Consider the following 27,256-nt stretch of genomic DNA (forward strand, 5'->3'; position numbering starts at 1 on the left):
GAGAGAGTGAGAGAGGGAGCACAAGCAGGGGGAGTGGGAGAGGGAGAAGCAGGTTCCCCACCGAGCAGGGAGCCCGATGTGGGGCTCGATCCCGGGACCTGGGATTCTGACCTGAGCCAGGAGGCAGACTCTTAACGACTGAGCCACCCAGGCGCCCCAGCAATGTGACTTTTAAAAGGGCATTTCCACGCACATACGAGGCCTCTGTTACTCTGAGGGAGATGGCAGATGGTTACACTGATGCCAGCCACACAGCCAAGGGGACACATCTGTTGTCTGTAAAAGGGTGGATGAGGGCAGATAAATGGGCAGAGTGTAACTATGAAGAGCAGTAGGGCCAAAATGATCTATCACTTTTCACTTCTCCCATTCTCTTATGGGTTCATCTAACAATCATAATCTCAGTTGCAAAGCCTATGACTACAATATTGTAGATAGAACCAACTCTAATAACATTTAATTCAACTTGGACTTGAATTAGAAGGACAAAGTGTTAGACAAAGGAAAGTGGTTTCTCTCTCTTTTTTTTAATTTAAATTTTTTTAAAAATAAAAATAATCTTTTGTAAACACCACAGCATGTTTGTGAAGCATGAGAGGGCCACCCAGGAGCTAAGCAAGGCTAATTTACACATCCATGGGACGTAAAAAGTTTTCTGACTGGGAAGATTCTCAGCTGTCAGGCAAGGAGACTGGAGACTTGGTGCAGACAACATGCTGTCGGTGACTGTAGGAAGAAAAAAAAGTTCTTAAATGGGACACAGCTGAACTCAATCCTCTGCTAGCAATTTATTTTAGGCATGTTGTTATCTGAAAAGTGTTGGGCTGGCAGAAAGGGCTACTTAAGATGGCGAAAATTCCCACCACAAGACCTGAGCTCAGACAGGAGAACAAAGGCCCAAGCAGGAATCTGAGACCCTCCCGCCCCAGGCTCCCATGGACCAATGGGACCCTGACAAGCAGGAATCTGAGACCCCTGCCCTGGGCTCCAGTGGACCAATGGGACCCTGACGAGCAGGCGAAATATCCAAATAAGGGAAACTTGCCAAAAGACCCCTGAGCTTTCCCCAAGACCCCTTAAGAGGCCCCTCCTCCCTGCCTTGGGCGCGACTTCCGCCACTCTGCTTTCCAGAGTTGTGGAACCTCGCCCAAGGGTGCCCACCTCCTCCCGGAACAACTTTCCTGGCTCCCCTTCTCCTGAGCCCTGAAACTTTGCCGGAGAGCGTTTTTAATAAATCTTGCCTTGCACCCACTTTGCCTGGTATTGTGTTTATCTCGCCGGAAAAAACTTTACATTTGGTGCCGAAACCCGGGAAGGAGATTGAGCCCCCACACAGTGGGGAGGCTCTCTCCTTTCCCTGACCAGACCGGACCTGCCTTTCTGAACGCCACTTCTGAAGCTGTGGTGAGTTTCCCCGATTCCGTGCCTCCTTCCAGAAAGCCCTGCCCTAATCGCGGCCGCGTCAGGGCGGACCCCACCGGTCACCAGGTGACCTCCGTGACTCCGAGAGGCTGGGAGACGTCCTAACCTCTACGGCAGTCCACACAGTTTTTCCGCAACCCAGTGGTGGACGAGGGGACGCCTTCCTCCAGCCCTCGGGTTGCCTGGCAACGAATCATGGGGACCTCCCAAACCAAATTCGACCCTAAAACATTCCGGGGGTGTTTTAGGCCTGTTGGCCAATCTTAAAACCCTGGAACTAGACCAGGACCTGTGAAAATGACATCACTGTACTGTCGCTTGACCACAATACCGATTAGACAATCAGTCCCAATGGCCTCCGGAAGGCACGTTTAATTATCAGATTTTCATGGACCTAAATAACCTCGGCAGACACCAAGGCAGATGGGCCAAGGTCCCTTATGTCCAGGCTTTCTGGACTCTGCACTCTCGCCCCTCCCTCTGCTCTCACTGCTCCACCTCACAGGTCCTCTTGGCCCGCTCCCCTGCCCCTACCCTGCCACCCACTGCTCCCAAAGACTTGGACCTCTCCTCCCTGTCTCCCCTCTCTGAACCCCTGGAGAGCTTCACCCACCCACTGACAAGAGAACCCCTGGTTCCTCCTCCTCCTCCTTACCACAATCCCTTACCCCAAGGTCCCTTAAGTTCAGGATTTCTGAACCAGCACCCTCGTCTACCCCTCCTCAGCCCCCTCCCCACTCCTATCCAAACTCCTGACAGATTTATCCGCAGTAAACAGGAAACTCCAATCAAAGTTTACTGAAGGTCAAATAGGCTCTTGTTATTTGTTAAAATCTGCTAGCAAAGAGATGACTAGAACTGATGGTTACTTGTGTGTCTCAGAGTTTTAATGGATAATTCTTAAGGTAGCTTTCAAAGTCTTTGGTAACCTTTAACAGAATGGGATAAAATAGGAGAGCGCTGGTCATTGGAACTAGGTTTACGCTTTTGAAATCTGTTGGTAAACATCTTTTGTGCTTAATTGAACTCTGTTGTAATAGCTGCAGGGCTACTGTTAGAGCTAGATCCTTTCATAAAGAATGGAAGGGGAGACTGATCAACTCCCATTAGCCAGGGATACCCAAAGGGGAGGGTGTCCAGTCTGTTTGAATCTGAAGAGTGCCTGACTGCGTGAATGTGTCTGTATGGCTCCACCCGCACTAGGGCTCGAAAGCCCCCGCTGAGTTAGTCTGCCCCCTAAGGGAGGTTTCTGGAGTTGAGGAAGTTGTTCGAGTTCATGTGCCCTTCTCTCTACAAGACCTTTCCCAAATTGAGAAACGTTTGGGCTCCTTTTTGGCCAGTTCTAATAACTATATCAAAGAATTCCAATGTCTGGCCCAAGCCTATGACCTCACCTGGCATGATTTACATGTGGTCCAGACCACCGCCCTCACCACAGAGGAGAGGGAACACAGTCCAGGCTGCTGCCCGGGAGCACGCAGATCAGGTCCAGCTCACTGATGCTGCCATGCCAGTTGGAGCCCAGGCAGTCCCAGCTGTAGAACCAGGTTGGCATTATCAGGATGGCCAAGATGGCCGCCGGCGCCGCGACCGCATGGTCCAATGTCTCATAGCCGGCATGCGGGCAGCCTCTAATAAGGCCGTGAATTATGACAGGATTAGGGAGATTGTTTAGGCCCCTGACGAAAATCCTGCCATGTTTCTTAACCAATTGACCGAGGCCTTAACCCAGTACACTCACTTGGACCCTGCCTCTCCTGCGGGGGCCACGGTACTGGCTACTCATTTTATCTCTCAATCAGCGCCGGATATATGGAGAAAGTTAAAGAAGGCTGAGGAGGTCCCTCAGACCCCCATTTCTGACTTGGTGAAGATGGCATTTAAGGTCTTTAATTCCCGTGAGGAGGCGGCTGAGCTTAAACGACAAGCCAGATTCCAGCAAAAGGTTCAGTTGCAGACCCAAGCCTTGGTAGCAGCCCTGCGGCCGGCCGGCTCCGGGAGCCAGCAAAGAAGGCAACCAACTGCACCCCCCTGGGGCCTGTTTTAAATGCGGGGCCAAGGGGCATTGGGCTCGCCAGTGCCCCAATCCAAAGCCACCAACTCGGCCTTGCCCTCAATGCCATTTGATAGGCCACTGGAAATCCGACTGCCCTAACCTTGGGGTATCTTCGGCGTCTCAACGTGGGGGACCCCCCGAGAGTAAGTCCGGCCTTTCAACTGCTTGGATTGGAGGACAACTGACGAAGCCCAGACTTGGCCACCCCTCTCACCCAGGCCAAGCCCAGGGTTACGCTCCAGGTAGTGGGTAAATCCATCCCTTTTTTGCTGGACACGGGGGCTACCTACTCTGTTCTGCCTTCCTACTCGGGACTTACTCGAACCTCACCAATTACTGTTCTGGCGATCGATGGGACCTCCTCCAATCCTGGGGTGACCCTTCCCCTTACCTGTAGCCTGGATGGGTTCCCCTTCTCCCACTCGTTCCTAGTGATTCCTTCCTGCCTGGTCCCTCTACTGGGGAGGGACATTCTCCAGAAACTGAGGGCAACTATCTGCCTCTCTCCTTCCTCCCCTCTATCCACCTCAACCCGTCTCATCCTACACCTCTCCACTCCCTCGACCCTCACTCCAGATGACCTACCTACTATAGATCCTCAGGTGTGGGACATCTCAGAGCCCATCATTTCTTCCCACCTTACCCCGGTTAAAGTACAGCTTAAGGATAACTCTAAGTTTCCCTCTCAAGCTCAGTTTCCTATTTCCTTAGCCCACCACCGGGCCTGAAACCTATCATAGAACGGCTTTAACGTCAGAGACTCCTGATCCCCATCATTTCCCCCTGTAACACCCCATCCTCCCAGTACGCAAGCCCTCAGGGGCTTGTCCACTGGTACAAGACCTCAGGCTTATCAACGAGGCCGTGGTCCCCCTTCACCCAGTCGTTCCTAACCCTACCATTTCGCGTTCCCCCAAACACCTCTCACTTGACTGTATTGGACCTAAAGGACGCCTTTTTCACTGTCCCCTTGCACCCTGATTCCTATTTTCTTTTTGCCTTCACCTGGGAGGATCCCGACACGCATGCTTCTGGACAACTAACTTGGACTGTCCTACCCCAGGGGTTCAGGGACAGCCCTCACATTTTCGGCCAGGCCTTGACTACAGACTTACAGCAGTGCATCCTTAAGGCCAGCACTCTAATACAATATTTGGATGACCTCCTCCTCTGTAGCCCCTCCCTCTTGGTCTCTCAGGATGACACCTCCGCCCTACTTAACTTCCTGGGGACCAAGGGATATCCAGTCACCCCTCACCAGCGTTCCTACTCCCTCCAGGCACGGGGAGGAAAGATTGGAGATAAGGGGTGGATCTACATTCAGGACAGGATTTCCCTGCCAGGCCTTAATTACGGACATCCACAGATTCCTCCATATTGGCCCAGAGACTCTCCACCAATTTCTTCAGCCATTGTTCTATCATCCTTCCTTATCTAAGGTAACTGAAGTTGTCCACAGGGCTTGCAAAACCTGTTCTGCCATAAATTCACAAGGAGGAATCCGCAGACCAGGGCCTAACCATCAGCTCCGAGGTCATCAGACGGGGGGAAGACTGGCAACTGGACTTCACTCACATGCCTCGCCATAAAACCTTTCACCACCTATTAACCTTGGTTGATACATTCACAGGCTGGATCGAGGCATACCCCACGGCTCGGGAAACAGCGGACATGGTGGCTACAATACTCATCTAGCACATCATCCCGAGGTTCGGATTGCCCTGGACCCTCCAGTCAGACAACGGACCCGCCTTCATCTCCAGTGTAACCCAACAGGTAGCTGAGAGCCTCAGCATAACCTGGAAACTTCACATCCCATACCACCCACAGTCATGGGGTAAGGTAGAAAAGGCCAACGGGCTGCTCAAAGCCCAACTCACAAAACTTATACATCATAGCCTTCAAGCCATTTCCCCGCCTCTTTTTTCCTATCTACCTTACCTCACTCTACATCATAGGGATACCCCTCCCTATTGACTGGTCACTCCCCAACTTCAGGGCCACATATAATACGGTCCATATTGGCCCCATCGGGGGAACCATACCTATTATTAATGTGTCCTCCCCCCTTACCACCGCAGCTGCCATATCACTAACTCCTCCCTCCTGTACTGTACTCCCTCAGGAATACTTCTCTCATGCCCTCAGGGAATCTATCGCTGCCTGACCACTAATGACTCCCTGGGATGTATATTCATCCTACTATCTCCTTCTATCACCATCTGCTCTGAATCCCAGCTGCTATCCATCCTATTCCCCCAACACTGTGAAGGAAGGGCTGCCTTCCTCCCATTCATAACAGGGGCAGGAGTAGCCACAAGGGTGGCTACTGGAACTGCAGGGATAGGGACTTCCATAGACTTTGATCACGAACTCTTCCAAGCCCTGAATGATGACACGGAATGGGTTGCTGACTCCCTCACAGCCCTACAGACGCAAGTCACCAGCCTGGTAGCCTTAGCTCTATAGAACTGACGGGCCTTAGACCTTCTGACCGCCGAAAAAAGTGGGGACCTGCCTATTCTTAAATGAAGAATGTTGTTACTTTGTTAACCAATCGTATAGTTACCTCCAGGATCAAAGAACTCAGGGATCGGGGAGCCTGGGTGGCTCAGTTGGCTAAGCAACTGCCTTCAGCTCAGGTCATGATCCTGGAGTCCCAGGATCGAGTCCCACATCGGGCTCCCAGCTCCATGGGGAGTCTGCTTCTCCCTCTGACCTCCTCGCTCATGTTCTCTCTCACTGCCTCTCTCTCAAATAAATGAATAAAATCTTAAAAAAAAAAAGAACTCAGGGATCGGATCCAAGCATGGTGGCGAGACACGTCCTCCTGGGGCCTGGACCCCTACACCTGGATAACCTGGCTGCTCCCTCTGGCAGGACCTATATGCATAATCCTCCTTCTAGTCTCAGTTGCTCCCTGTCTTTTCTGGTACTTGCAGGGTCGCCTACAAGAACTTGCCTGAGTGTCCATCAATCAACTCCTCCTTCAGCCCTACTCTCTCCTGCCCACTTCCGACTACCCCTATGATGACGCCCCTCGTCAGCAGGAAGAAGCCAGAACTGAGTCAACGCCCCTAACACCATTATATTAAGCAAAAGGTCGGAATGTTGGGCTGGCAGAAAGGGCTACTTAAGATGGCGAAAGTTCCCACCACAAGACCTGAGCTCGGACAGGAGAACAAAGGCCCATGCAGGAATCTGAGACCCTCCCGCCCCAGGCTCCCATGGACCAATGGGACCCCGACGAGCAGGCGAAATATCCAAGTAAGGGAAACTTGCCAAAAGACCCCTCCCTGAACTTTCCCCAAGACCCCTTAAGAGCCCCCTCCTCCCTGCCTTGGGCGCGACTTCCCCCACTCTGCTTTCCAGAGTTGCAGAACCTTGCCTGAGGATGCCCACCTCCTCCCGGAGCAACTTTCCTGGCTCCTCTTCTCCTGAGCCCTGAAACTTTGCCAGAGAGCGTTTTTAATAAATCTTGCCTTGCACCCACTTTGCCTGGTATTGTGTTTATCTCGCCGGAAAAAACTTAACAAAAAGAAAATTTTTGTATTTACTCCAGAGACATCATTAGGAAACTCAAAAGCCAGAGTTTCCATTTAACCTCAAAGCATGGAAAGATAGGTAGGTAGGTAGGTAGACAGATAGATAGATAGATAGATAGATAGAAGATAGACAGATAGATGGATGTAATGCTCCTTCAGAACTACTTTGTTAAAATTTTCTAACTAGGGGTGCCTGGCTGACTCAGTCAGTAGAGCATGTGATCTTGATCTTGGAGGTCTGTGAGTTCAAGCCCCATGTTAGGAGTAGAGTTTACTTTTTTTTTTTTTTTTTAAGATTCTATTTGTGAGAGAGTGAGAGAGCACAAAAGCACATGAGTGGGGGCAGAGGCAGAGGAAGGAGGAGAAGTAGACTCCCCACTGAGCAGAGAGCCTGAATGTTCAGGTTCAATCCCAGGACCTGGAGGTCATGACCGAAACCGGAGGCAGATAATGCATTGAGCCACCCAGCTGCCCTACATTTTTTTTTTCTTTAAGATTTACCCATTTATTAAAAAAAAAAAAAAAAAAGATTTACCCATTTATTTATTTTATTTCAGAGGTGGGAGAGGGTTAGACAGGGAACCAACTGAGCCACCCAGGCATGCCCGGGGTAGAGTTTACTTAAAAAAAAAAAAAAAATTAAAATGTTCTAACTTTATGTCTTAACATAAGCTTTAGTATCTTATTTTAAATATGCTTAAGTTTCAGGGACACCTGGGTGGCTCAGTTGTTAAGTGTCTGCCTTTGGCTCAGGTCATGATCCCAGGGTTCTGGGATCGAGCCCCGCATGGGGCTCCCTGCTCAGCGGGAAGCTGCTTCTCCCTCTCCCACTCCCCCTGCTTGTGTTCCCTCTCTCACTGTGTCTTTCTCTGTCAGATAAATAAATAAAATCTTAAAATAGCTTAAAATAAGCTAAATAATATGAGTTAAATTTTATTTTGTATATGAATATTTAACTTTTTAAGTTGGAAATTGTTCATTGGGTCATATAGGATTGACTTTATGTTTTTAGAACATAAGTGGAAAGAAGTGCTTATACCCAGACACCTTCTAGCATAGGTAATAGTATCTGAATATCTACATGAAACTAATTTTAGAATTCCAAATCAGTACACAGGACAGATTTTTTTATGACTTGCTGACATAACAAAGTCTCATATAACAATTAAACAAACTATTTACATATATTTTATAAATCACCTCTTTTAAATATGATTACTATTGACCCAGTGCTGTACTTATACTTCGATACTAATATAAATGGTATGTTTAGCTTGTCTTTTCTCATTAGGAACTGAGGCTGGCAAGTTAGTTATTGGCAGACGGCCTCCTAAGTTCTTCCTCCCTGTCAATATTAGAAATACTCTAAGACCATCCATAAGTTGTAGCACTTTCTTTTTTTCTTTTTTTTTTTTAAGATTTTATTTATTTATTTGACAGACAGAGATGACAACTAGGCAGAGAGGCAGGCAGAGAGAGAAAGGAGGAAGCAGGCTCCCCGCTGAGCAGAGAGCCCGATGCAGGGCTCGATCCCAGGACCCTGGGATCATGACCTGAGCCGAAGGCAGAGGCATTAACCTACTGAGCCACCCAGGCGCCCCAGTTGTAGCACTTTCTAATGCCTGACCTGACTTTCTCTGCCTCTGAGAAAGGTGTCTGTTATATAACCACCCTTACTGGTAGTCTGGAGCCATGTGGTAGACCAACTGTAAATTTGGGGCCTTGGGGAAAATCTTTAAAAAACAAACAAACAAACAAACAAACAAACCCAGGGCACCTGGGTGGGTCAATCATTGGGCATCTGCCTTCAGCTCAGGTCATGATCCCAGGGCACTTGGATGAAGCCCCGAGTCAGGCTCCCTGCTCCGCGGGAAGCCTGCTGCTCCCTCTCCCACTCCCCCTCCTTGTGTTTCCTCTCTCATTGTGTCTCTCTCTCTGTCAAATAATAAATAAAATCTTTAAAAAAAAAAACCAAAACGAAGAAAACCCCACCAAAACCATATTGGCTCACCAGCGCAGTACACCTTTTCTCAATCTGTGATGTTACAAAGGTAGGTAGGTGTGCAGATAAAGGACTGCCTCAACAGGCCTGGGTTGCTTATACCTTGCACCACGAAAAAAGGGCCTATCTTCAAGGACTAGCCCTTGCCTGATCTTAGGAGATAACCAGTGAGCCTTGGAATATTCTGACAGTCTGACACAAGTGTGTATGTCTGAGACCTTGGGCCATACTGTACTAGTTTGAGCAGATAAACTTATTCTGATAGTATCTGACGGTATCCTCTATGGTAAACACCTGTTTTTCTGGGGGTGAAGGCAAGGAGGTCAAGGGGGGCTGGAGTCTGAGTAGCTAAGGTCAGCTATGTAGGCTCTGATGCATTCATGACTATCTCCCATAAAAACTCTGGACACCAAGGCTCAGATGAACCTAGTATATGTTTTAACACGTTGCTGGGGAAATTAAGTGCATGAATGATACTCCCCTGGGAAAGGACGCCTGGAAGTGTGCATATAGGTTCTTCTGGATTTTATCTCATGCACCTTTCCCCTTTGTTGAGTATAATCTGTACTGTCTCATTGTAATCAACCCTTTGAATCCTGTGAGTCCTTCTGGTGAATTATCAAGCATGAAGGTTGTCTTGGGGACCCCCTACATAGTAGGACAATCTGACCCTGGCATAATAAGGTCATTGGCTGCTTAGACTACGATTCTGCCTCTTTTGGGCACTGCAGTTTTGCCCTTTCCCCAGGATAAGAGTCAGAGAAGGCCAGCCCACCTTCCTTTTCTTCCCCTTCAAAGGATTCATAAGGATTCTGATCCTTGAGGCCAGAGCCTCTCCAGAGCGAAGATGGGGAAGAGGAAGAATTCAATGTTCAAACAGTGTCACGTGAAACAAAATAAAAGCTAACATTTATTGAGCACTTACTATGTCTTCTTTTAAGTGTTTTATACATACTGTCTTACTGAATCCTCATACAACCCCATATATCAGTTAAATTACCCCTGTTTACAAGGAATTCAAGGAACTTGAGGCTTGGAGAGGTAAGGGACTTGTTCTGCTGCTAATATGTGGCTGACCAGATTCAAAATGAAGCCTGAAGTTAAGAGGCTATGCTCTTATACAAAATGACACACAAAGTGTGAAACATACATACATCAAGAAACTAACTCTAAAATAAAACTAACAAAAAATAAAACTGTTTCTATTGTGGCATAAGACAACGTTCCCATGAGGTGGATTTTTGTATTTCACTGTGAGACATTAAGTAGAAGGCTCTGCTACACCAACATGATTCCTGTCATCACAAATGTCTTACAACCCTCAAAAATTCTAAATTTCCTAATTCCAGAATTGACCCATCTTGCTCAGGTGGCTCTAATATTTTTCATGCATTCCAGTGAATTGCCCACCTATAGAGTTCCTACAGAGTCCACTGTCAAAAGCCTGACATCAAAGAGAGATCAGAACATGAAAGAGAATCTCAGACTAAGAAAGCCTAAAAAATGAACTCATCATAAAATAATGTCCAAAGATCAGATTAAAATCACTTAAATACCAGATTTCTGAGTAAAAGGTATTAAAGTGTCCTAAAGGAAAGCCATCAGGCAGACAGCAACCTAATTAATATAAATTATTCTAATTAAATTCTTATGGACCAATTCGTTATTTTGTGCCCTAATTGTTAAGTATATCATGACCAAACTAGATAATCATAGTCAACATCCTGACAGAAATTTGGAATATTGGGGAAACAATATGAATTAACAGTCCAGAAATCTTATTTTGAATGTGGCTTTCCCTATTAACTAGCAGTGTGACTTCGATCAAGTTAGTTGAGCTCTTTTTTTTTTTTTTTTTTTTTAGTTGAGCTCTTTTGGCTTTGATTTCCTCATTTGTAGAATGTGGAATCAATTTAAGGTCTCTTTCAGCTTGAGCAATATATAAATATTTTTCAAGATTTATTTATTTATTTGAGAGGGAGAGCAAGCATGAGTTGGGTGGAGGGGCTGAAGGAGAGGGAGAAGCAGATGCCCCGCTGAGCAGGGATTCCCAACGTGGGGCTCATTCCCAGGACCCTGAGATCATGACCTGGGCAGAAGGCAGACACTTAATCGACTGAACCACCTGGGTGCATATATATATATATATATATTTTTTTTTTAATACAAAACTATATTGTAACTTTATAATATTAAAACTTCATATTGGCTGGCTCAGTCAGAACAGCATGCAAGTCTTGATCTCAGGGCCATTGAGTTCAAGCCCCATGTTGGGTATAGAGATTACTAAAAAAAATTTTTTTAATTAAAAAAAGTTGGGGCACCTGGGTGGCTCAGTCATTGGGTGTCTGCCTTTGGCTTAGGTCATGATGCCAGGGTCCTGGGATTGAGCTCCGCATTGGGCTTCCTGCTCGGCTGGAAGCCTGCTTCTCCCTCTCCCACTCCCCCGGCTTGTGTACCCTTTCTCTCGCTGCCTCTCTCTCCCTCTGTCAAATAAATAAATAAAATCTTTAAAAAGAAAAAAAAAAAAGTAAAACTTAACTTGGCCAAAAGCTGTATTTCAGGAAATATATTTACATGACCAGGAAGAACCAAATGGGCTGCTCTGCAGAGATTCAGCTAAGGAGTATCTGCAGAGTCCTGTTTGGAAGGAGAGTATATTTATGTAAATCTGTAATCTACCTATGCATTTTGTTAGGAACATTCCTCAGGGGCGCCTGGGTGGCTCAGTTGGTTAAGCGTCTGCCTTATGCTCGGGTCATGATCTCAGAGTCCTGGGATGGAGCCCCAGGTCGTCGGGCTCTCTGCTCGGCAGGCAGTCGGCCTCTCCCTCTCCCTCTGATCCTCCTCCCCACCTGTGCTGTCTCTCGTCTACCTCAAATAAATAAATAAAATCTTTGGAAAAAAAAAAAAAAAGAAGAAGAAGAAGATTCCTTATGAAGAATTCAGTACCTATATCCCAAAGAATCTATACTTTGTAAAGGGTACTGCTACTATCAGACCTACGAGAAATACTAAATGGAATTCTTTGTGCTGGAATGAAAGGACACTAGATAGTAACTTACACACACATGGAGAAATAAAGAACACTGATAAAGATAACTACACAGGTAAAAATAAAAGACAGTTAAATGTATGTTTGTGTGTAACTCTTTTTTCTCCTGTTTAGTTTAAAAAGATACTTGCAGGGGCCCCTGGGTGGCCCAGTAGGTTAAGCCTCTGCCTTCGGTTCAGGTCTCAGGGTCTTCTCGGGATCAAGCCCCGCATCGGGCTCTCTGCTCGGGAGGGAGCCTGCTTCCTCCTCTCTCTCTCTCTCTGCCTGCCTCTGCCTACTTGTGATCTCTGTCTGTCAAAAAAAGTAAATAAAATCTTTAAAAAAAAAAGATACTTGCATAAAGCTATAATTATAAATCTGTGTCGATGGGCACATAATGTAGAAACTATAATGTGTATGACAATAACAGTGCAAAGGAGCAGGGAGGGAAAAGACTTATATTTTTGTATACTATTGAAGTTAAGTTGGTAATAATCTGAACTAGATTGTTACAAAGGAGGATGTTAATTGTAATCCCCAGGGCAAACATTAATTTAAAAACTCCAAAACACATGGTAAAAGAAATCACAGGAGAATAGTTTGTATACTAGAAGGTACCTATTTGACACAAAGGAAGGCAGTACCTGGGGACTGGGGGGGAAATATGAAAATAAATAGCAGTATGACAGATGTGAACTCTACCTTATCAGTAATTATATATAATACTGTAAATGGACTAAACACTCCAATTAAAGTCAGAGATTGAAAGGATAGATTTTAAAAACATGATTTAACCGATGATTCACTTTGTACCATTATAAGAGACCCACTTTAGGTTCAAAAACATGAATAGGCTGGAGCACCTGGGTGGTTCAGAGGTTAGGTCTCTGCCTTTGGCTCAGGTCATGGTCCCAGGGTCCTGGGATCGAGCCCCACATCGGGCTCTCTGCTCAGCGGGGAGCCTGCTTCCCTCTCTCTCTCTCTGCCTGCCTCTTTGCCTACTGTGATCTCTCTCTCTCTCTCTCTGTCAAATAAATAAAAATAAATAAATAAAATCTTAAATAAATAAATAAAATCTTAAAAAAAAACCCAAAAAGCCACAAATAGGTTGACAGTAAAGGATGGAAAAGATATACCGTGAAAATGGTAACCAAAAGAGAGCTGAAATGGTGATAGTACCATGAGACAAAATAAGACAGGGCAAAAAAAATTGTACTAGAGGAGCACCTGGCTGGCTCTGTGGGTAGAGCATGCAGCTCTTGGTCTCGGGGTTTGTGAGTTGAAGTCCCATGCTGAATGTAGAGATTACTTAAAAAGAAAATATTTTTTAAAAAAAGGAAGATAGGAAATTTCCCTAAAGACTAAGCAAAAGAGAGATGGCAACCAAATGCGATGTATGCTTTTTTTTTTTTTAAGATTTTATTTATTCATTTGACAGACAGAGATCATAAGCAGGCATTTCAGTCTGTTGTAGAAAGCTGATCAAGCACATGCCATCCTCTCCTTTTGGAATATACTTGCCCTTTATTCAGCTAGAAACTTCTATTCTTCCTTCAAGACCAGCGCGGGTTACTTCTGTGGTGAACCTTTATATGTTCATCCGACCCTCTCCTGCGCCGCCTTCTCTCACCAAAACGAGATGTATGTCACTTCCTCTTCTGGGTTCCCACAGTATTCTGTTTATTATATCTAGTCTCACATTTCCTTATAAGTATCTGCTTATAACTGTGTTTTTCTTCTTTCCCATCTGCTTACCTTCCTCTCTAAATTATGAGTTACTCAAAAGCACATGTCACTTTTTATTCCCTTATATATTTGTTGTCCCTGGTAATTCAAAACATTGGTAGAATACCCCATATAAAATCTAACATCCATTCAATAGAACTGTGCTGTGTAGAAAGAAGAAAAACATAAACCAGAGGAAGAGTTGAAAGGAAAAAACTAAAGGCCTACATCATGTACTGGGCCACAGTTTGGAGATCACTTTACTTCACGGGACATTAAGTAGTAATTAAGTAATTAAGTAATGCCCCAAAAGAGCTAAATCATGAGATATCTTTCAACTTCCATGGTTCTTTCCGGACCTAACTTCCTCTCTGACAGCATACTCTCCAGTGTCTAACAAAGAAAGGAAAGCAAGTACTAAATTAATTCACTCAGATTTCAGTGTAATGAATTACCTGTTCCAAGAGTTTTTCAGAGCAAACCTGAAGGAGGACCAGGGGTAAATCCAAAGGATTCAAGCTACTGATGAGATAGCTAACCAATACAAGAAAGTTTCTTGAATGGATTTCCCTCCAATTAAACCACATTAGCAATACCTATGTCACACTGTACATAAGCTATTTTTACATTCAGCATTCTGTACATTTTACTGTACAGAAGCTATTTTTACATTCAGCATTTGGCAAATCCCTTCAGTGTCATAATTTAAAAACTCATTGTAGCCTCTACCAGGTGGTTTTTTTTCCCATTATACTCTACCTGGGCTTTAGTGTACAGATCCCTAAGGAAGTCTGAGTAGCTGAGCTTTTTTTGGAACCTGTGAATATTGCTGGCAAGAATGATCCACTCACATATTCCAAAAACAATTACCAGTTTGGAGAATTGAGCACTTTCCCCCCTAATACTGGAGACTCCTTAGATTATATCACTGTTAGGCTTGAAAAATCATTGCCTTTGGGATGAGCACCACAGCTAAGAAAGACTAAAAGAAAAAAGGCTTTAAAGGCTTGGCCCTGTGAAAAGGATGCATCTTTCCAACCTGCACCTTTCCAACCAAACCTGTCCTTGAACATCATCAGAAACAGCAATGACCCCAGTCTGAACTCTGAAGGACAACAATCTTGAGGACAGGGAGGTAGTATGAGGAATGAAAAAGATGTTTTATTTAAAATGTCCTTCCTGATAGCCAACGCCCAGGAACCATGTAATCTGTATATTACAAGTTAACCATGTTGTCTCTATCGCAAAACCTAAGAATGTCTATGGAAATTTGGAATTTGGAAACCAGGAATTTGTAGAAGATCAGTTGTTACTATGTGCATAAAGAATGCTGGCTGTAAGATCAAAAGACCTGAGTTTATATTCCAGCTCATGTTTTCTGAATATGACCTTGTGTAAGTATTTCCTCTTTCTCTGCCTCAGTTTTGCCATCTATTTAAAAAAAAGACAGTGCCACCTTCCTTATAGAGTTAATAAGATTATATGAGATCTAAAGTATTTGACACAAGGACAGCAAATAGTACATACCCAATAGATATCTATTACAATTAAGGACTGATTGTTCATAAGAACCTCAGTAATACAAGACTGAGCCAGATTCATGGCCTACTCGGTCTGGTATTTGTCTCTGATGCTGGCAGCAAGGGGCATTTTGGGAGAGAAGAGAATGTGGTTTTTTGTTATCTCAAATGAATCAGGCTTTATCTGAAAATATCTTTAAGTTCTTTGACTACCTCTAAAATGTATCACTCATGAGTGGATCTACATCAGTTGCCATATTTATATTTGCAACTGGTAATGAGTCTCTTGCTTTTATCAAAATACTACTTCTAAAATGCAAAGGGATATCCCTTACATTTTGTTTTTTAATTGAAGTATAGTTGACACTCGTTAATTCATTTTTTTCTAAGTTTTTAAACATTTTTTATTTGAGGGTTACCTGGGTGGCTGAGTTGTTAAGTGTCTGCCTTTGGCTCAGGTCATGATCCCAAAGTTCTGGGATGGAGCCCCACATTGGGCTCCTGCTCAGTGGGAAGCCTGCTTCTCTCTCTCCCACTCCCCCTGCTTGTGTTTCCTCTCTCGCGGTCTCTCTCTCGCTTTGTCAAATAAATAAATACATAAATAAAAATAAAAAAGATCTACTTGAGAAAGTGGGGAAGGGGCCAAGTGAGAGCGAGAAGCAGACTCCCCACTGAGCATGGAGCCCGATGCAAGCCTCCATCCCAGGACCCTGAGATCATGACCTGAGCCAAAATCAAGTGTCAGATGCCTAACCAACTGAGCCACACATGCACCCCTTGTTTTCTATATTTTGTGAACAATTCTTTTTTTGTTTTGTTTTTTAAAGATTTTATTTATTCATTTGACAGAGAATGAGAGGTCACAAGTAGGCAGAGAGGCAGGCAGAGAGAAAGGGGGAGCAGGCTCCTTGCTGAGCAGACAGCCTGATGTGGGGCTCGATCCCAGGACTCTCAGACCATGACCTGAGGCTTAAGCCACTGAGCCACCTAGGTGCCCTTTGTGAACAATTCTATATTTATCTTACCCTTAGTCTTGATTTCATAGTCTTGGTTCAGGTTTTTTTCTATCCCTTTAATTTCAGAGAATAAAAGCACCCTAGGCTTTTAGCAGTTAATTATCTAGTTTCTAATTCATCCAGCTCAGTACATCATGGATACCAAAAGGGGCAAGACTGAAACATGCAAAATGTAAGATGGAGTTTCTGTTTTCAAAAAGCTTAGAGTCTCCTGGATAACCTTTTTTTTTTTTTTTTAATTAATGACCTGCTATGACTGAGGCAGCTGTATCTATAGAGTCAAAGCATTGGTTCTGGAGCCAAACTACTAGGGTTCAAATTCTGGTTCTGCCACTTAGAGAATGATCTTGGGTAAATTGCTTAAGTTCTCTATAATTCAGGCAGGTTTTTTATCTGTAAAGCTAAGCTAAAGCTAAGCTAACAATATTACCTGGGATTATTGTAAAGATAAAGAAGTTGTTCCAAGTTAAGCACTTAGAACAGAGGCTGAGTGGCAAACAGTAAGCAATAGTAATTTGAGGTAGATGTTAGAGCTGTTCACAAATATTCCTATTCTCTCTTTCAGACACATGGAATGCATATATAGTAGGATCACATTCCCCCTGCCCCGCCTTTTTAAAAAGATTTATTTTTTCGAGAGAGAGCAGAAGAGAGAAAGGGAAGGGCAGGGGGAGAGGGAGTAGGAGGCTCCCTGCTGAATGGGGAGCCTAACACAGGGCTTGATCTCAGGACCCTGGGATCATGACCTGAGGGGAAGGCATATGCTTAACTGATTGAGCCATCCAGGTGCCCCTTTTCTCCCCCTTTTAAGTTAGGTGTGGGCCATGTGTCTCACTCTGGCCATTGAAATGTGAGAAGGGACATGTGGGTAGAATCTTAAAAATCAGTACATAGCTGGGGCGCCTGCGTGGCTTAATCAGTTAAGTGTGTGGTTAAGTGTCTGGCTCTTGATCTCAGCTCAGGTCTTGATCTCAGGGTCATGAGTTCAAGTCCCACATTGGGCTCTGCTGTGTGTGGAGCCCACTTAAATTTGGTAGAGGATTTGGCAAGTTAATTTCCCTCTGCCATGGTGATTAAGTAAGCATGTGCTGAGATGGTTCCCTGAAAGTAAGAGGTGTAACTAAGTATCATATATCTTGTGACTAAGATGAATAGAGCCTCTTGCCAATCCACAATGGACAAGTCACTTGAATGAGACAGACTATGCTGTGTTAAAGCACTAAAGACTTTGGGGGCTTTTGTTAGTGAAGCTTAACCTGGGCTATCTTGACCAGTCCACTACCATTCTGGGTGCTGGGGGTACATCAGTGAATCAAACTGACGAAATGTTGCCCTCATGGAGTCTCTCAGCATTCAAATACAATATCCAAAATATTCTATGCAAACAACCTATTAGGAAACCAAAATGATAGATAAGAGATTACCATCTCTTTTTTCCTTCCACAGTGAGAGTTTTGAAAGGCTGTAAATGAATCAAAATAGGAAAAAAAAAAACATGCTGGAGAAGAAAAGAAGCATCCATATTATGGTCTCCTCTTATCTAACTCATCCTACCAAAATGCAGGACTCAGATAAACAACACAGAGATCATCTCATACAAGCACAAAGCAAGCAAGAAAAATGCTGAACAGGAGCATTAAGAGACCTGGGAGCATTTACTCTGGCCCTTCCACTAACTGCCTATGTGACAAATTGTCAAGTCTCCATGGTCTCTCAACACTTAGAATAAGGAAAGAGGATCTCTCCCTCTGAGAGGTAAATGATATGATGTATCTGAACATGTTTATTCATTTATTCATTTTTCTAATTGACAAATAGTTATTGATTATCTACTGTGTGTCAGATGATATGATGCATGCACAGCGACCCAGGGATGAACAAGACAGACATGACCTCATGGATCTTACATTGTATGAGAGATACACAAGTATAAGTCATTAAACAGATTAATCTTACAATGCCAATAGTGAGTCGGTTTCCGTAGTGTAGTGGTTATCACGTTCGCCTCACAATGCCAATAGTGATAAGTGCTTGGAAGCCAACAGATGTGAGGAGTGTGACCTAAGAATGTTACTTTAGATTGGGTGGTCATGCGAGGCATCCCTCTGGACGTGATGCTGAATTTGGAAACATGACTGATAAGAAGGAATCAATCATCTGAAGATCTGGAGGAAGAGTGTCCTGGCTAGGATGGCGTATACAAAGGCCCTGAGGCAGGAAAGAACATAAAGAGTTTAGAGAAGAGTGAGAGATAAGTCAGAGATAAAGGAATTATCATGGAGGCTCTGATAGGCAATATAGAATTTGAAAGCTAATGGAGATTTTTAAACAGAAGAATGATATAACTTAATTTACAATTTATGTTTAAAAAGATCATCCCAACTGCTAGATGGAGGAATGAGTTTAGAGGCAACTCCAATGGTCTAGATAAGGGATTGGAGAAGTGGCATAAGTAGATGCAACAAGAAAGGTATGGCTGAATACATTTTGGATGAGAAGTGACAAGGTTCAGAACACACTCCCCCAAAATATAGCACCTTGGTATACTGAATATTTTGAGCTGAAAGAATTTGAGAAAACAGAAGATGTAGGAAATTCTCTCCAACCTTTCTCTACCCTGCTCCCTTGAAGCAGGTCTAAGGGATGTGCCCTCCCCGTACGCAAGACAGGACAGAGAGGAATCCAAACAGCTCTTGCTAGTTTTCCCTAGTTTATTATTCTTAGTCATACCCCCTTTTCTGTACTATCCCACTTTTCCATGACTCTCTAGTCTTCATCAAACCTAATATTAAACACATACAGATTTATTTCTTCAGTTCTTCATTTCCTTAGAAAGGCTTTCATGTCATGTAAAATTTGTATTAAATAAATTTGTAGGCTTTTCTCCTGTTAATCTGCCTTTGTCAGTCTAATATTCAGACCCAGCCAGGAACTCTGAGAGGGTCAAGGGAAACTTTTTCCTCCTCTACACAAATCAAGGAGATATACTGATTGTTGGATGTGGGGAGTGAGAAAATTAAAGCTGATGGAAGATGTTACTTCCTAAAATAAGGAAAGCTAAAGGAAAAGGAACAGATTTGGGGGGTGAAGATCAGGAATTCTGTTTTTGGACATATTAAACCTGACAAACCTACTGGGCAGATTTTCAAGAAGGATAAATGAGATAATGTATTTAAAACCCTGAATATATAATCAGTGCTCAAAAAAAAAAAAGTTATTTTCTTTCCAGTTTGCTAAATCTCCTAAATTCAAGTGCCCTAATATAAAAAGAGAAGATAATATCTATATTACAGATTCATTGTGAGCCTTAATAGACTTAATATGTGTGAATAAAGGTTATCAATAGTAACATGTAGTAGCTCTTACTATGTGCCAAGTACTGTTTTAAGTGTGTTAGATTTATTGCTGTAAACTCTAAGAAACTCTAAGAAAGGTACTGTTATCTCCATTTTACAGATGAGGAATGAAGGTGCAGACTAGCAGATAAATAACTAGACCAAGTGTACACAGGTAGAGAGCAAAAGCTGAATGAAAACACATTATTAAAAAATGTATTATTAAATGCCCCCCAATGTATGGCAGTTAATAAATGAAGAAACAGATCATGTTGAGTTTTTAACAAATAGTTATTGGCCATCTCCTCTGTGCCAGGCAGTGTTCTAGGAACCAGAGATACAGCAGGGAACAAAATGGGCCGAGAGTCCCGGCTCATGGCATAGCCAAGAAAAAACTCAAAGAGGCTTAGCCTAGAAACATGTCAGCTCTGAATACAGAAGTGGGCAAAGTGGGGATCAGATGGCAAACTCTTGGAGCCCTTTTAATTCACAGTCTGTGACTGTTTCTGTTCAAGCCAAGATGTTTTTACTTTTTTTTTATTTTTTAAGTAAACCCTGTGCATATCATGGGGTTCAAACTCACAACCTTGAGATCAAGGGTGACATGCTCTACTGACCGAGCCAGCCAGGCACCCCTGTTTTTACATGTTTTAAGAGGAGAGAGAGGAGAGGAGGAGGAGGATTCTAAATCTGATGATCTGAATGACCTTGAAGGGGGAGAACATGTTCACCACGAGCAACAGGCCAGGACGTAAAATGTACATTGCCCCGTCGGGAAGCCACATGGAGCCTGGGATGGCTGGAGAGCCCGAATGCGCTGGGAGGAGTGGTGAAAACACCAGGACGAAGACAGGGAAGAGGTGAAGAGGTGAAGAAAGACGGGGAAGAGGTTAGGAGGTGAAGGCTGCTGGATTGGACAGATTTGTTTTTCTTGGTAGGTGATGGTATGGCATTGAAGGCGAGTGAATTCATAGAAAATTCACTTCTCGGTAGTAACTTCTTGCATTTAAAAAATATGTATTTAGGGTCACCTGGGTGGCTCAGTGGGTTGAGGCCTCTGCTTTCAGCTCAGGTCATGATCCCAGGGTCCTGGGATCGAGTCCCGCATCAGGCTCTCTGCTCAGCAAGGAGCCTGCTTCCTCCTTTCTCCTCTCTCTCTGCCTGCCTCTCTGCCTACTTGTGATCTGTCAAATAAATAAAATCTTAAAAAAAAAAAAAAACTTAAAAAAATGTATTTAATCTTAGTAGAGTTTAAAGAAATGTTTTGAAACCCACAAGAGCAGAACTCTAGAGAATTCTTCCGAAAGTAACCGTTAAAGAAAATATCAACCTTTTAATAAAAGCTCTGCCCCAGCAACCTTAGAAACTCTTTGTTTTAGGAGATGAATCGTATCAAACACCAATGGAGATCTCCCCATGTGCTTTAAGCTCATCTTTGCTGGGAAGGAAATCTCAGTTTTATCCAATGCCAAGTTCTAGCCTCATTTTTTTGCTGCTGTTACCTTCCATTTTTCTTTTGGAAGGGGAGAAAGTGGAATTTCATCTGCATGTTTGCAAATTATATTCTGAAGTGTTGTAACCGCAAAACGTGTCATGAAATAAATAAGGAATCTGGTCGAACATGGAACTGGGAGGGCCGGGACGCAGAGGTAATAAAGGATGCATTGGCTTAGGGGCTTTACTACCATGACAGCTAGAGCAAAGGCAGAATGGGAACCTGAACCAGCTGAAAGTTAAATAACCAAACGTGTACAGTAAGATGAGAAAACCTTTGAGAATGGAAAAGGATGTCTAAAGAGTTGGCCTTAGAAAGAGGACAGTGCCCTTAAAAAAAAAAAAAAAAAAAAAAAAGGAGAGTAAACAGTTTACCTTTCAAGGAAGGAGGAACTGGTTCTAAAAAACAAAGCTGCCTGGCACTGAAATCATGTAATTGAGGGCGCCTGGGTGTCTCAGTTCATAAGCCTCTGCCTTCGGCTCAGATCCTGTGGTCCCAGGATCCCAGGGTCCTGGGATTGAGCCCCATATTAGACTCCCTGCTCCTCAGAAAGCCTCCTTCTCCCTCTCCTACTCTCCCTACTTGTGTTCCTACTCTTGCTATCTCTCTGTGTCAAAAAATAAATAAAATCTTAAATTAAAAAAAAAAATCATGTAATTGAAGTGACTATGTTAGCATGGATAAGAGACAAATAAATGACATATAACACAGAAATCAGGAAAATTCTCCCCATTGTGCTATTAAGTGAGGACTTAATGTTTATAGAGGGTCAGTTAGTAAACTATACCTGTGGCTACTAATTGGTACTATACCTAGTACCTTTACCAGCAATTCTGTGATACCCATATGTCACTCAGCCACTGAACTATAATAACCCTAGAATTAGTTTATAAAGCCTCAGAAAAAGAGAAGGTTAAGGCATGTCTACTCAACTTGATTATATTTATTTCTCACTGAAACAGTATTTAAAAAAAATGATTACCAATTTTTTAAAAAGATTTCTTTAAGTATTTGAGAGAGGGAGAAAGAGAGAGGGCAGGGGAAGGGGCAGAGAGTAAGAGTCCCAAGCAGACTCCCTGCTGAGTGGGAAGCCCAACTCAGGTCTCAATCTCACAACCCTGAGATCATGACCTGAGCCGAAACCAAGAGTCTCATGCTTAACCAACTGAGTCACCCAGGCGTCCCAATGATAACCCATTTAAAACAACATTAATAGGATGGGGCGCCTGGGTGGCTTAGTCGGTTAAGTGTCAGACTTGTGATTTCAGCTCAGGTCATGTTCTCAGGGTTGTGAGACTGAGTTGGGCTCCTCAATGGGTGTGGACCCTGCTTAAGATTTTCTCTCTCCCTCTCCCTCTCCTCCCTCCCACCCCCAGCCCCCAGCCCCTGCCCCCACTCCCCAGACAGGAGCTCTCTCTCTCTCCCTCAATAAACAAACAAACAACATTAAAAAGAAACATTTCTATATTCATTTGCTACTGTAACATTGTACCACATAATGTGTGGCATTCAACACCACAAATTTATTCTCTAATAGTTCTGGAGGTCAGAAGTCCAAAATGGGTCTCACTGGGCTAAAATTAAGGTGTCAAGAGGAATGCATTCCTTCTGGATGCTCTAGGAGAAAACCCGTTTCCTCCCTTTTCCAGCTTCTACAGGCTCCCCAGATTCCTTGGCTTCTGGCCCCTTCTACCTTCAGAACTAAATCTCTTATGCTGCAACACTCTGCCTCCCTTTTCCACTTTTGAGGATTTTGTGACAACTGTGGGCCCACCCAGGTAATCCAAAATCTCCTTATTTGACTTACTTATTTTGCCTGCCTTTTCTTTTTTTCTTTTCTTCTTTCTTTTTGGTTTCTTTGTTTATTGAACACTGTATTTTTTTTTAATCTCCCTATTTTAAAGTCAGCTGATGAGCAAGCAACCTTAATTGCATTTGCAACTTTAATTCCTCTTTGCCATGTAATGTGACATATTTACAGGGTCCAGGAATATCCGGTATTCTTCCTAACACAATTCTATTGTGCAAGATGGACAGCCATCTATCAACAATGCTGAAATCTTAGACTTGTTCAGCACCTTTACACATTCCTCTATATGCCTGAAACGTAAGTTTTGGGGTTTTTTTTGAAAGGTAAATTTTGTACATAAAGGATTACCAGATGAATTGGTACACCTCTTGGGAAGATTCTTGGCTTGGAGGCCTAGGAAACTTTACTGTACTTTTCAGATTCTGACAGCTCAGAAAGAACGATATATAACAGTTGGAATACATATACTGTCTTGTCCGGGCAAGTAACAATATCCTAAAATCATTTCATTTTGTCAAAACAATAAATGTTTACACTGCAGACAGTAGAAAAAGCTAAACGTTTAATGTTTAAAAAGCATTTGATAAAGGATGTACATTTTTTAAATTTTTATTTCAAGAGAATGAAAATAGGAAAAAAGCACTTTTGCTTCTAACTTATACTCCAAAAAAAAAAAAAAAAAAAACCCACAAGTAAATTTACGTAGTGATATTAGCCCACAGAGGTAATTAAAGGACAAAAAAATAAAAGCTTTTTTTTTCCCCCCACTAAATTGTATCCTTTTCTTACAGATGTGTTCCAAACAAGTTATGCTTGTCTTGGCAAAACAGCCCCACCAAGTCTTGCCAACTTCTCCTTTGGGAGATGCAGAGACTAACGGGAGGGGGGTGGAGACGGGAGATGAGGCTAGACACCTGTCCCCAGTGGAAAAAGGAACACACCTGGAGAAAAGCTCAGATTTCAGGGAGCCAAGGGGGGAAAAAGCAGTAATTGGAGAAGAGACTGCTTCCAATCTGTTGCTGGTTTATAAAGTAAATTTATTCCTGGAGGAAAGGAATACAGTAGCAGCACACTAAAAACTGGGACAAGGCGTGTGTGTGCCAGACTGCATCTTCTTCAAGAAGTTTTGAAGCCTAGTTTGGATCAAGTGACCTGCCTGAGATTGCGGGAGGTCTTGCGCTCATCCCATCCATTCATTCACTCACTCACTTACTCATATGGAGCACCTTACGCGCTCTAAGCACTGCTGATAAAAAAAAAAAAAAAAAAAAAAGTAAACAAGACATAATAGTACTTAGTACACTGCATTTATTTGCATTGGTTTGGGGCTTTTTTTCTCTCCCGCAGCAGCTTCTGGGAAGGGGCCCTATTTCATTTTTGCATCCTTAGTGTCTAGAACAAGGGACTGGCACAGGCTAAGCGCTTAATGAAAGAAAAAAGTGACTTTAAAGCATACTTTTTATAGGGGGCTCTATGTTCTCAAACAGGTAGCCCTATTTGAGGGGACAAGGGATGACCAGGACACATGATGTTAACGGGCAAGGTATCTTTATTCGGAGTACATAAAGCAATCCACAGTTTTCCTGTGGCTTCTAGTCCTAAAGTAAGTTTTTTAAAAGTACGGGAATCCAGGGAGGGATGGGGAAGGTCTGCCTCCTCCTCCCTCTTCCCGCATACTGAGGGCTGAATCTGGGGGACCCAAGGGGGGAGTTCTCACGAGCCCGCCTGTCTGCCCGCGCTCCTCACCAGGTCAATGGCCACGACGTCCCGCAGCGCCAGGGCTCGCCGGATGGACTTGGGCGGGTTCTCGGTCAGGTAGATGAGCCGATCGCTGAGCACCACGTACTTGAAGGCGTGCTTCTCCGACTCGGACACCACGATGCACGGCTCGTAGGCGCGGATGGCGTCGTAGACCTCGGGGGGCAGCTGCCTCCGCAGGAACGCGTCCAGACGGCTATTGGTGTGCGAGGGGAAGCCAGACCTTGCGGGGCCGGCCATGCGCGGCGCCCGAAGCCCTGCCCAGTGCCGGGGGCGGTGGACGCCTCGGCCCGGCCCCGCCTCCGCGCCGCCTGCCGTGGAACCCGCGCGCGCCACAAAGCCGCGCGCCCCACCGCCGCCACCTCCCCGGGCGCAGGGCCCCCAACTCGGGTGCGGGTGCAACAGTGGGCGGGGCGAGGCGCTGCGGGGCGGGTATGGAGGGGCTCTCTTCGCCCTCTGCTCACAGCAGCCCCAGCACCCCCGCCTGCCTCGGCTGTTGAGGACCACGCCATTTCTAACAGCCGGTATTGATAAGGGAACCCACAATTTCCAACTGGGTTTCTGTTAGAAACGTGATGAAATTTACCAATTTCTTTTAAATAGGCAGAGCAACCCAGAATCCTATGAAGACCAATGACACAGATTTAGCACTTGATTGTAGCGTTGCCTGAGACAGCCTTCTAGTTATTCATGGGTATAAACGTAGATCTTTTCTCCAACTAGAAAACGCTCTCTCTGAAGGAAATCTTATAAATTGATTTGGCACGCCCAAGCCTAAGGGGCAATGCTTGTCTTCCCAAGGTCCAGGAAAAAGCCCCGTAGACCATCAGAGCTTAATCTGTGTAAGATGAGTGAATGGTTGAGGCTGGCGTCTTGAAAAGCTGAGGACCGGAGGTGGAGGAATGCTAATTGTGCACCCTTAAAAGTGCTGCTTCCTTTTTTACAGATCAGGAGTCACTTACTATAAATGAGGTTAGCGTGATGAGAAGGCATCGCAGAAACTTGTCTCTAACAACCCCAGGTAACAACTTTCATTTTAATTTCAAATTCTAGAAAAGTCATTCCCGCTGCCCATTCATCCAGAGGGATGGTACACATTTGTGTGTATTTTTGCTCCAGTTACCCACAACTCGGAACCAAACTGTGTATTCTTTATTGCAGTTCCTGCTCGCCTCCTTGTGTTTTGCCATTGTACACTGTATGCTATAAACTACTTCCAATCTCGTGGGAAAAGTATAAAATTAAAACACATAAAGAGATACTGTAGACTAAATCACTGTGAAAAGGAACCAGGGAGAAATGTTGGGGGGGCTAACCAATTCTGAGGAACTCAGTAGAAGCCAAGAAAAGCAGTATTTCTTTTACTAGAGAGATTGTATTTAGTGACTAAGGAGAGAAGTGCCACCTGCTGACAAAATCTTAAATGACTAGTATTCCAAGTTTTCCTAATAATCTGATCAGAGATCTGTCTGACTGTTCGTAACTTCAAAGGTGTATAAGAAGGAGGCCCCAGAGACGTGGACTGTTTCCTCTAAAATAAAGACTATCCCCTTTCTAAACCACTGGAAACAGTTTATTGTGTCAAACCAACAGAAAGGAAAGGCCTTTTACCTTTGCCAAAGAGCTGCTAACGCCTGGGTGGGTCAGTGGGTTAAAGCCTCTGCCTCCTGCTCAGGTCATGATCTCGGGGTCCTGGGATTGAGCCCCACATCGGGCTCTCTGCTCGGCAGAGAGCCTGCTTTCCCCCTCTCTCTGCCTGCCTCTCTGCCTACTTGTCATCTCTGTCAAATAAATAAATAAAATCTTTAATTTAAAAAAAAAAAAGAGCCGTTCAGAGGTGAATGGCTAGGTCAGAAGAGAAACGTGAAGCCCACGGAAGGGGAAAGACCTCACTTTAAGTTGCTCTTTAGTGTCCATCAGGCTTTTGCTCTGTCCGCGGGACTAACAGGTACAGAATAACTGCAGCAGAACTAGAAGAGACAGTACACCTGACCTATCCGCTTGGTGATGAGGCCACTGGACTTGACAAACATTAAGAGGAAGCACACGCAGAAGGGAATTTGACGAAAGGGTTGGTGGCTAAGGTGACCTCAGTTAAACTTTCAGTTTTGTGGCAGACAGAAAAGGCAGTGTCATGGTTTCCAGGCACTTAGTGTTCTCTACTGTTGCCAAGGTAACAATAAAGTTCAGATTGCAGGAAAGGGCATTCATGGAGGGGATAGATCCAGAGCAGGATAAACCTTCATGGCCCACCTGAAATCACCCGCACATTTGGCGACCCTCATGGACACAAACTCCAGCCTGAGTGACCGCCCAACACCTGCCCTAACTTCAGATCCCAGGAAGCTCACCTCAGCAGCTGTAGATCGGACCTGCCCAAGGCCCTATCCCTAACCCTAGCTTGGGTTTTCAGGCATCCGTCCCCAGAGACCTGGCATCGAATCCCTCCATATGGGGACTCCTGAGCCAAAAACCAGAACTCCTGATGCTCCCCAGGAGAAAACCTTGCTATCTGGAACTGGGTAAAACATTCAGAGT

The 27,256-nt window shown here is 44.3% G+C and overlaps 1 protein-coding gene across 2 annotated transcripts in view; it reads right to left on the reverse strand.

Annotated features, from left to right (window-relative positions):
• C12H12orf56 (chromosome 12 C12orf56 homolog) overlaps positions 1 to 24,958 on the reverse strand; it is a 104,796-nt gene extending 79,838 nt beyond the window's left edge. For both annotated transcript variants that reach the window (XM_044229397.1, XM_044229396.1), the window contains exon 1: positions 24,707 to 24,958. In XM_044229397.1, coding sequence (XP_044085332.1) covers positions 24,707 to 24,958 — 252 coding nt within the window. The remainder of the gene's footprint in view (positions 1 to 24,706) is intronic.
• Between the last annotated feature and the right edge of the window lie 2,298 nt (positions 24,959 to 27,256).

This window comes from Neovison vison, chromosome 12 (assembly GCF_020171115.1).
Source record: "Neovison vison isolate M4711 chromosome 12, ASM_NN_V1, whole genome shotgun sequence".
Classification (NCBI taxonomy): domain Eukaryota; kingdom Metazoa; phylum Chordata; class Mammalia; order Carnivora; family Mustelidae; genus Neogale; species Neogale vison.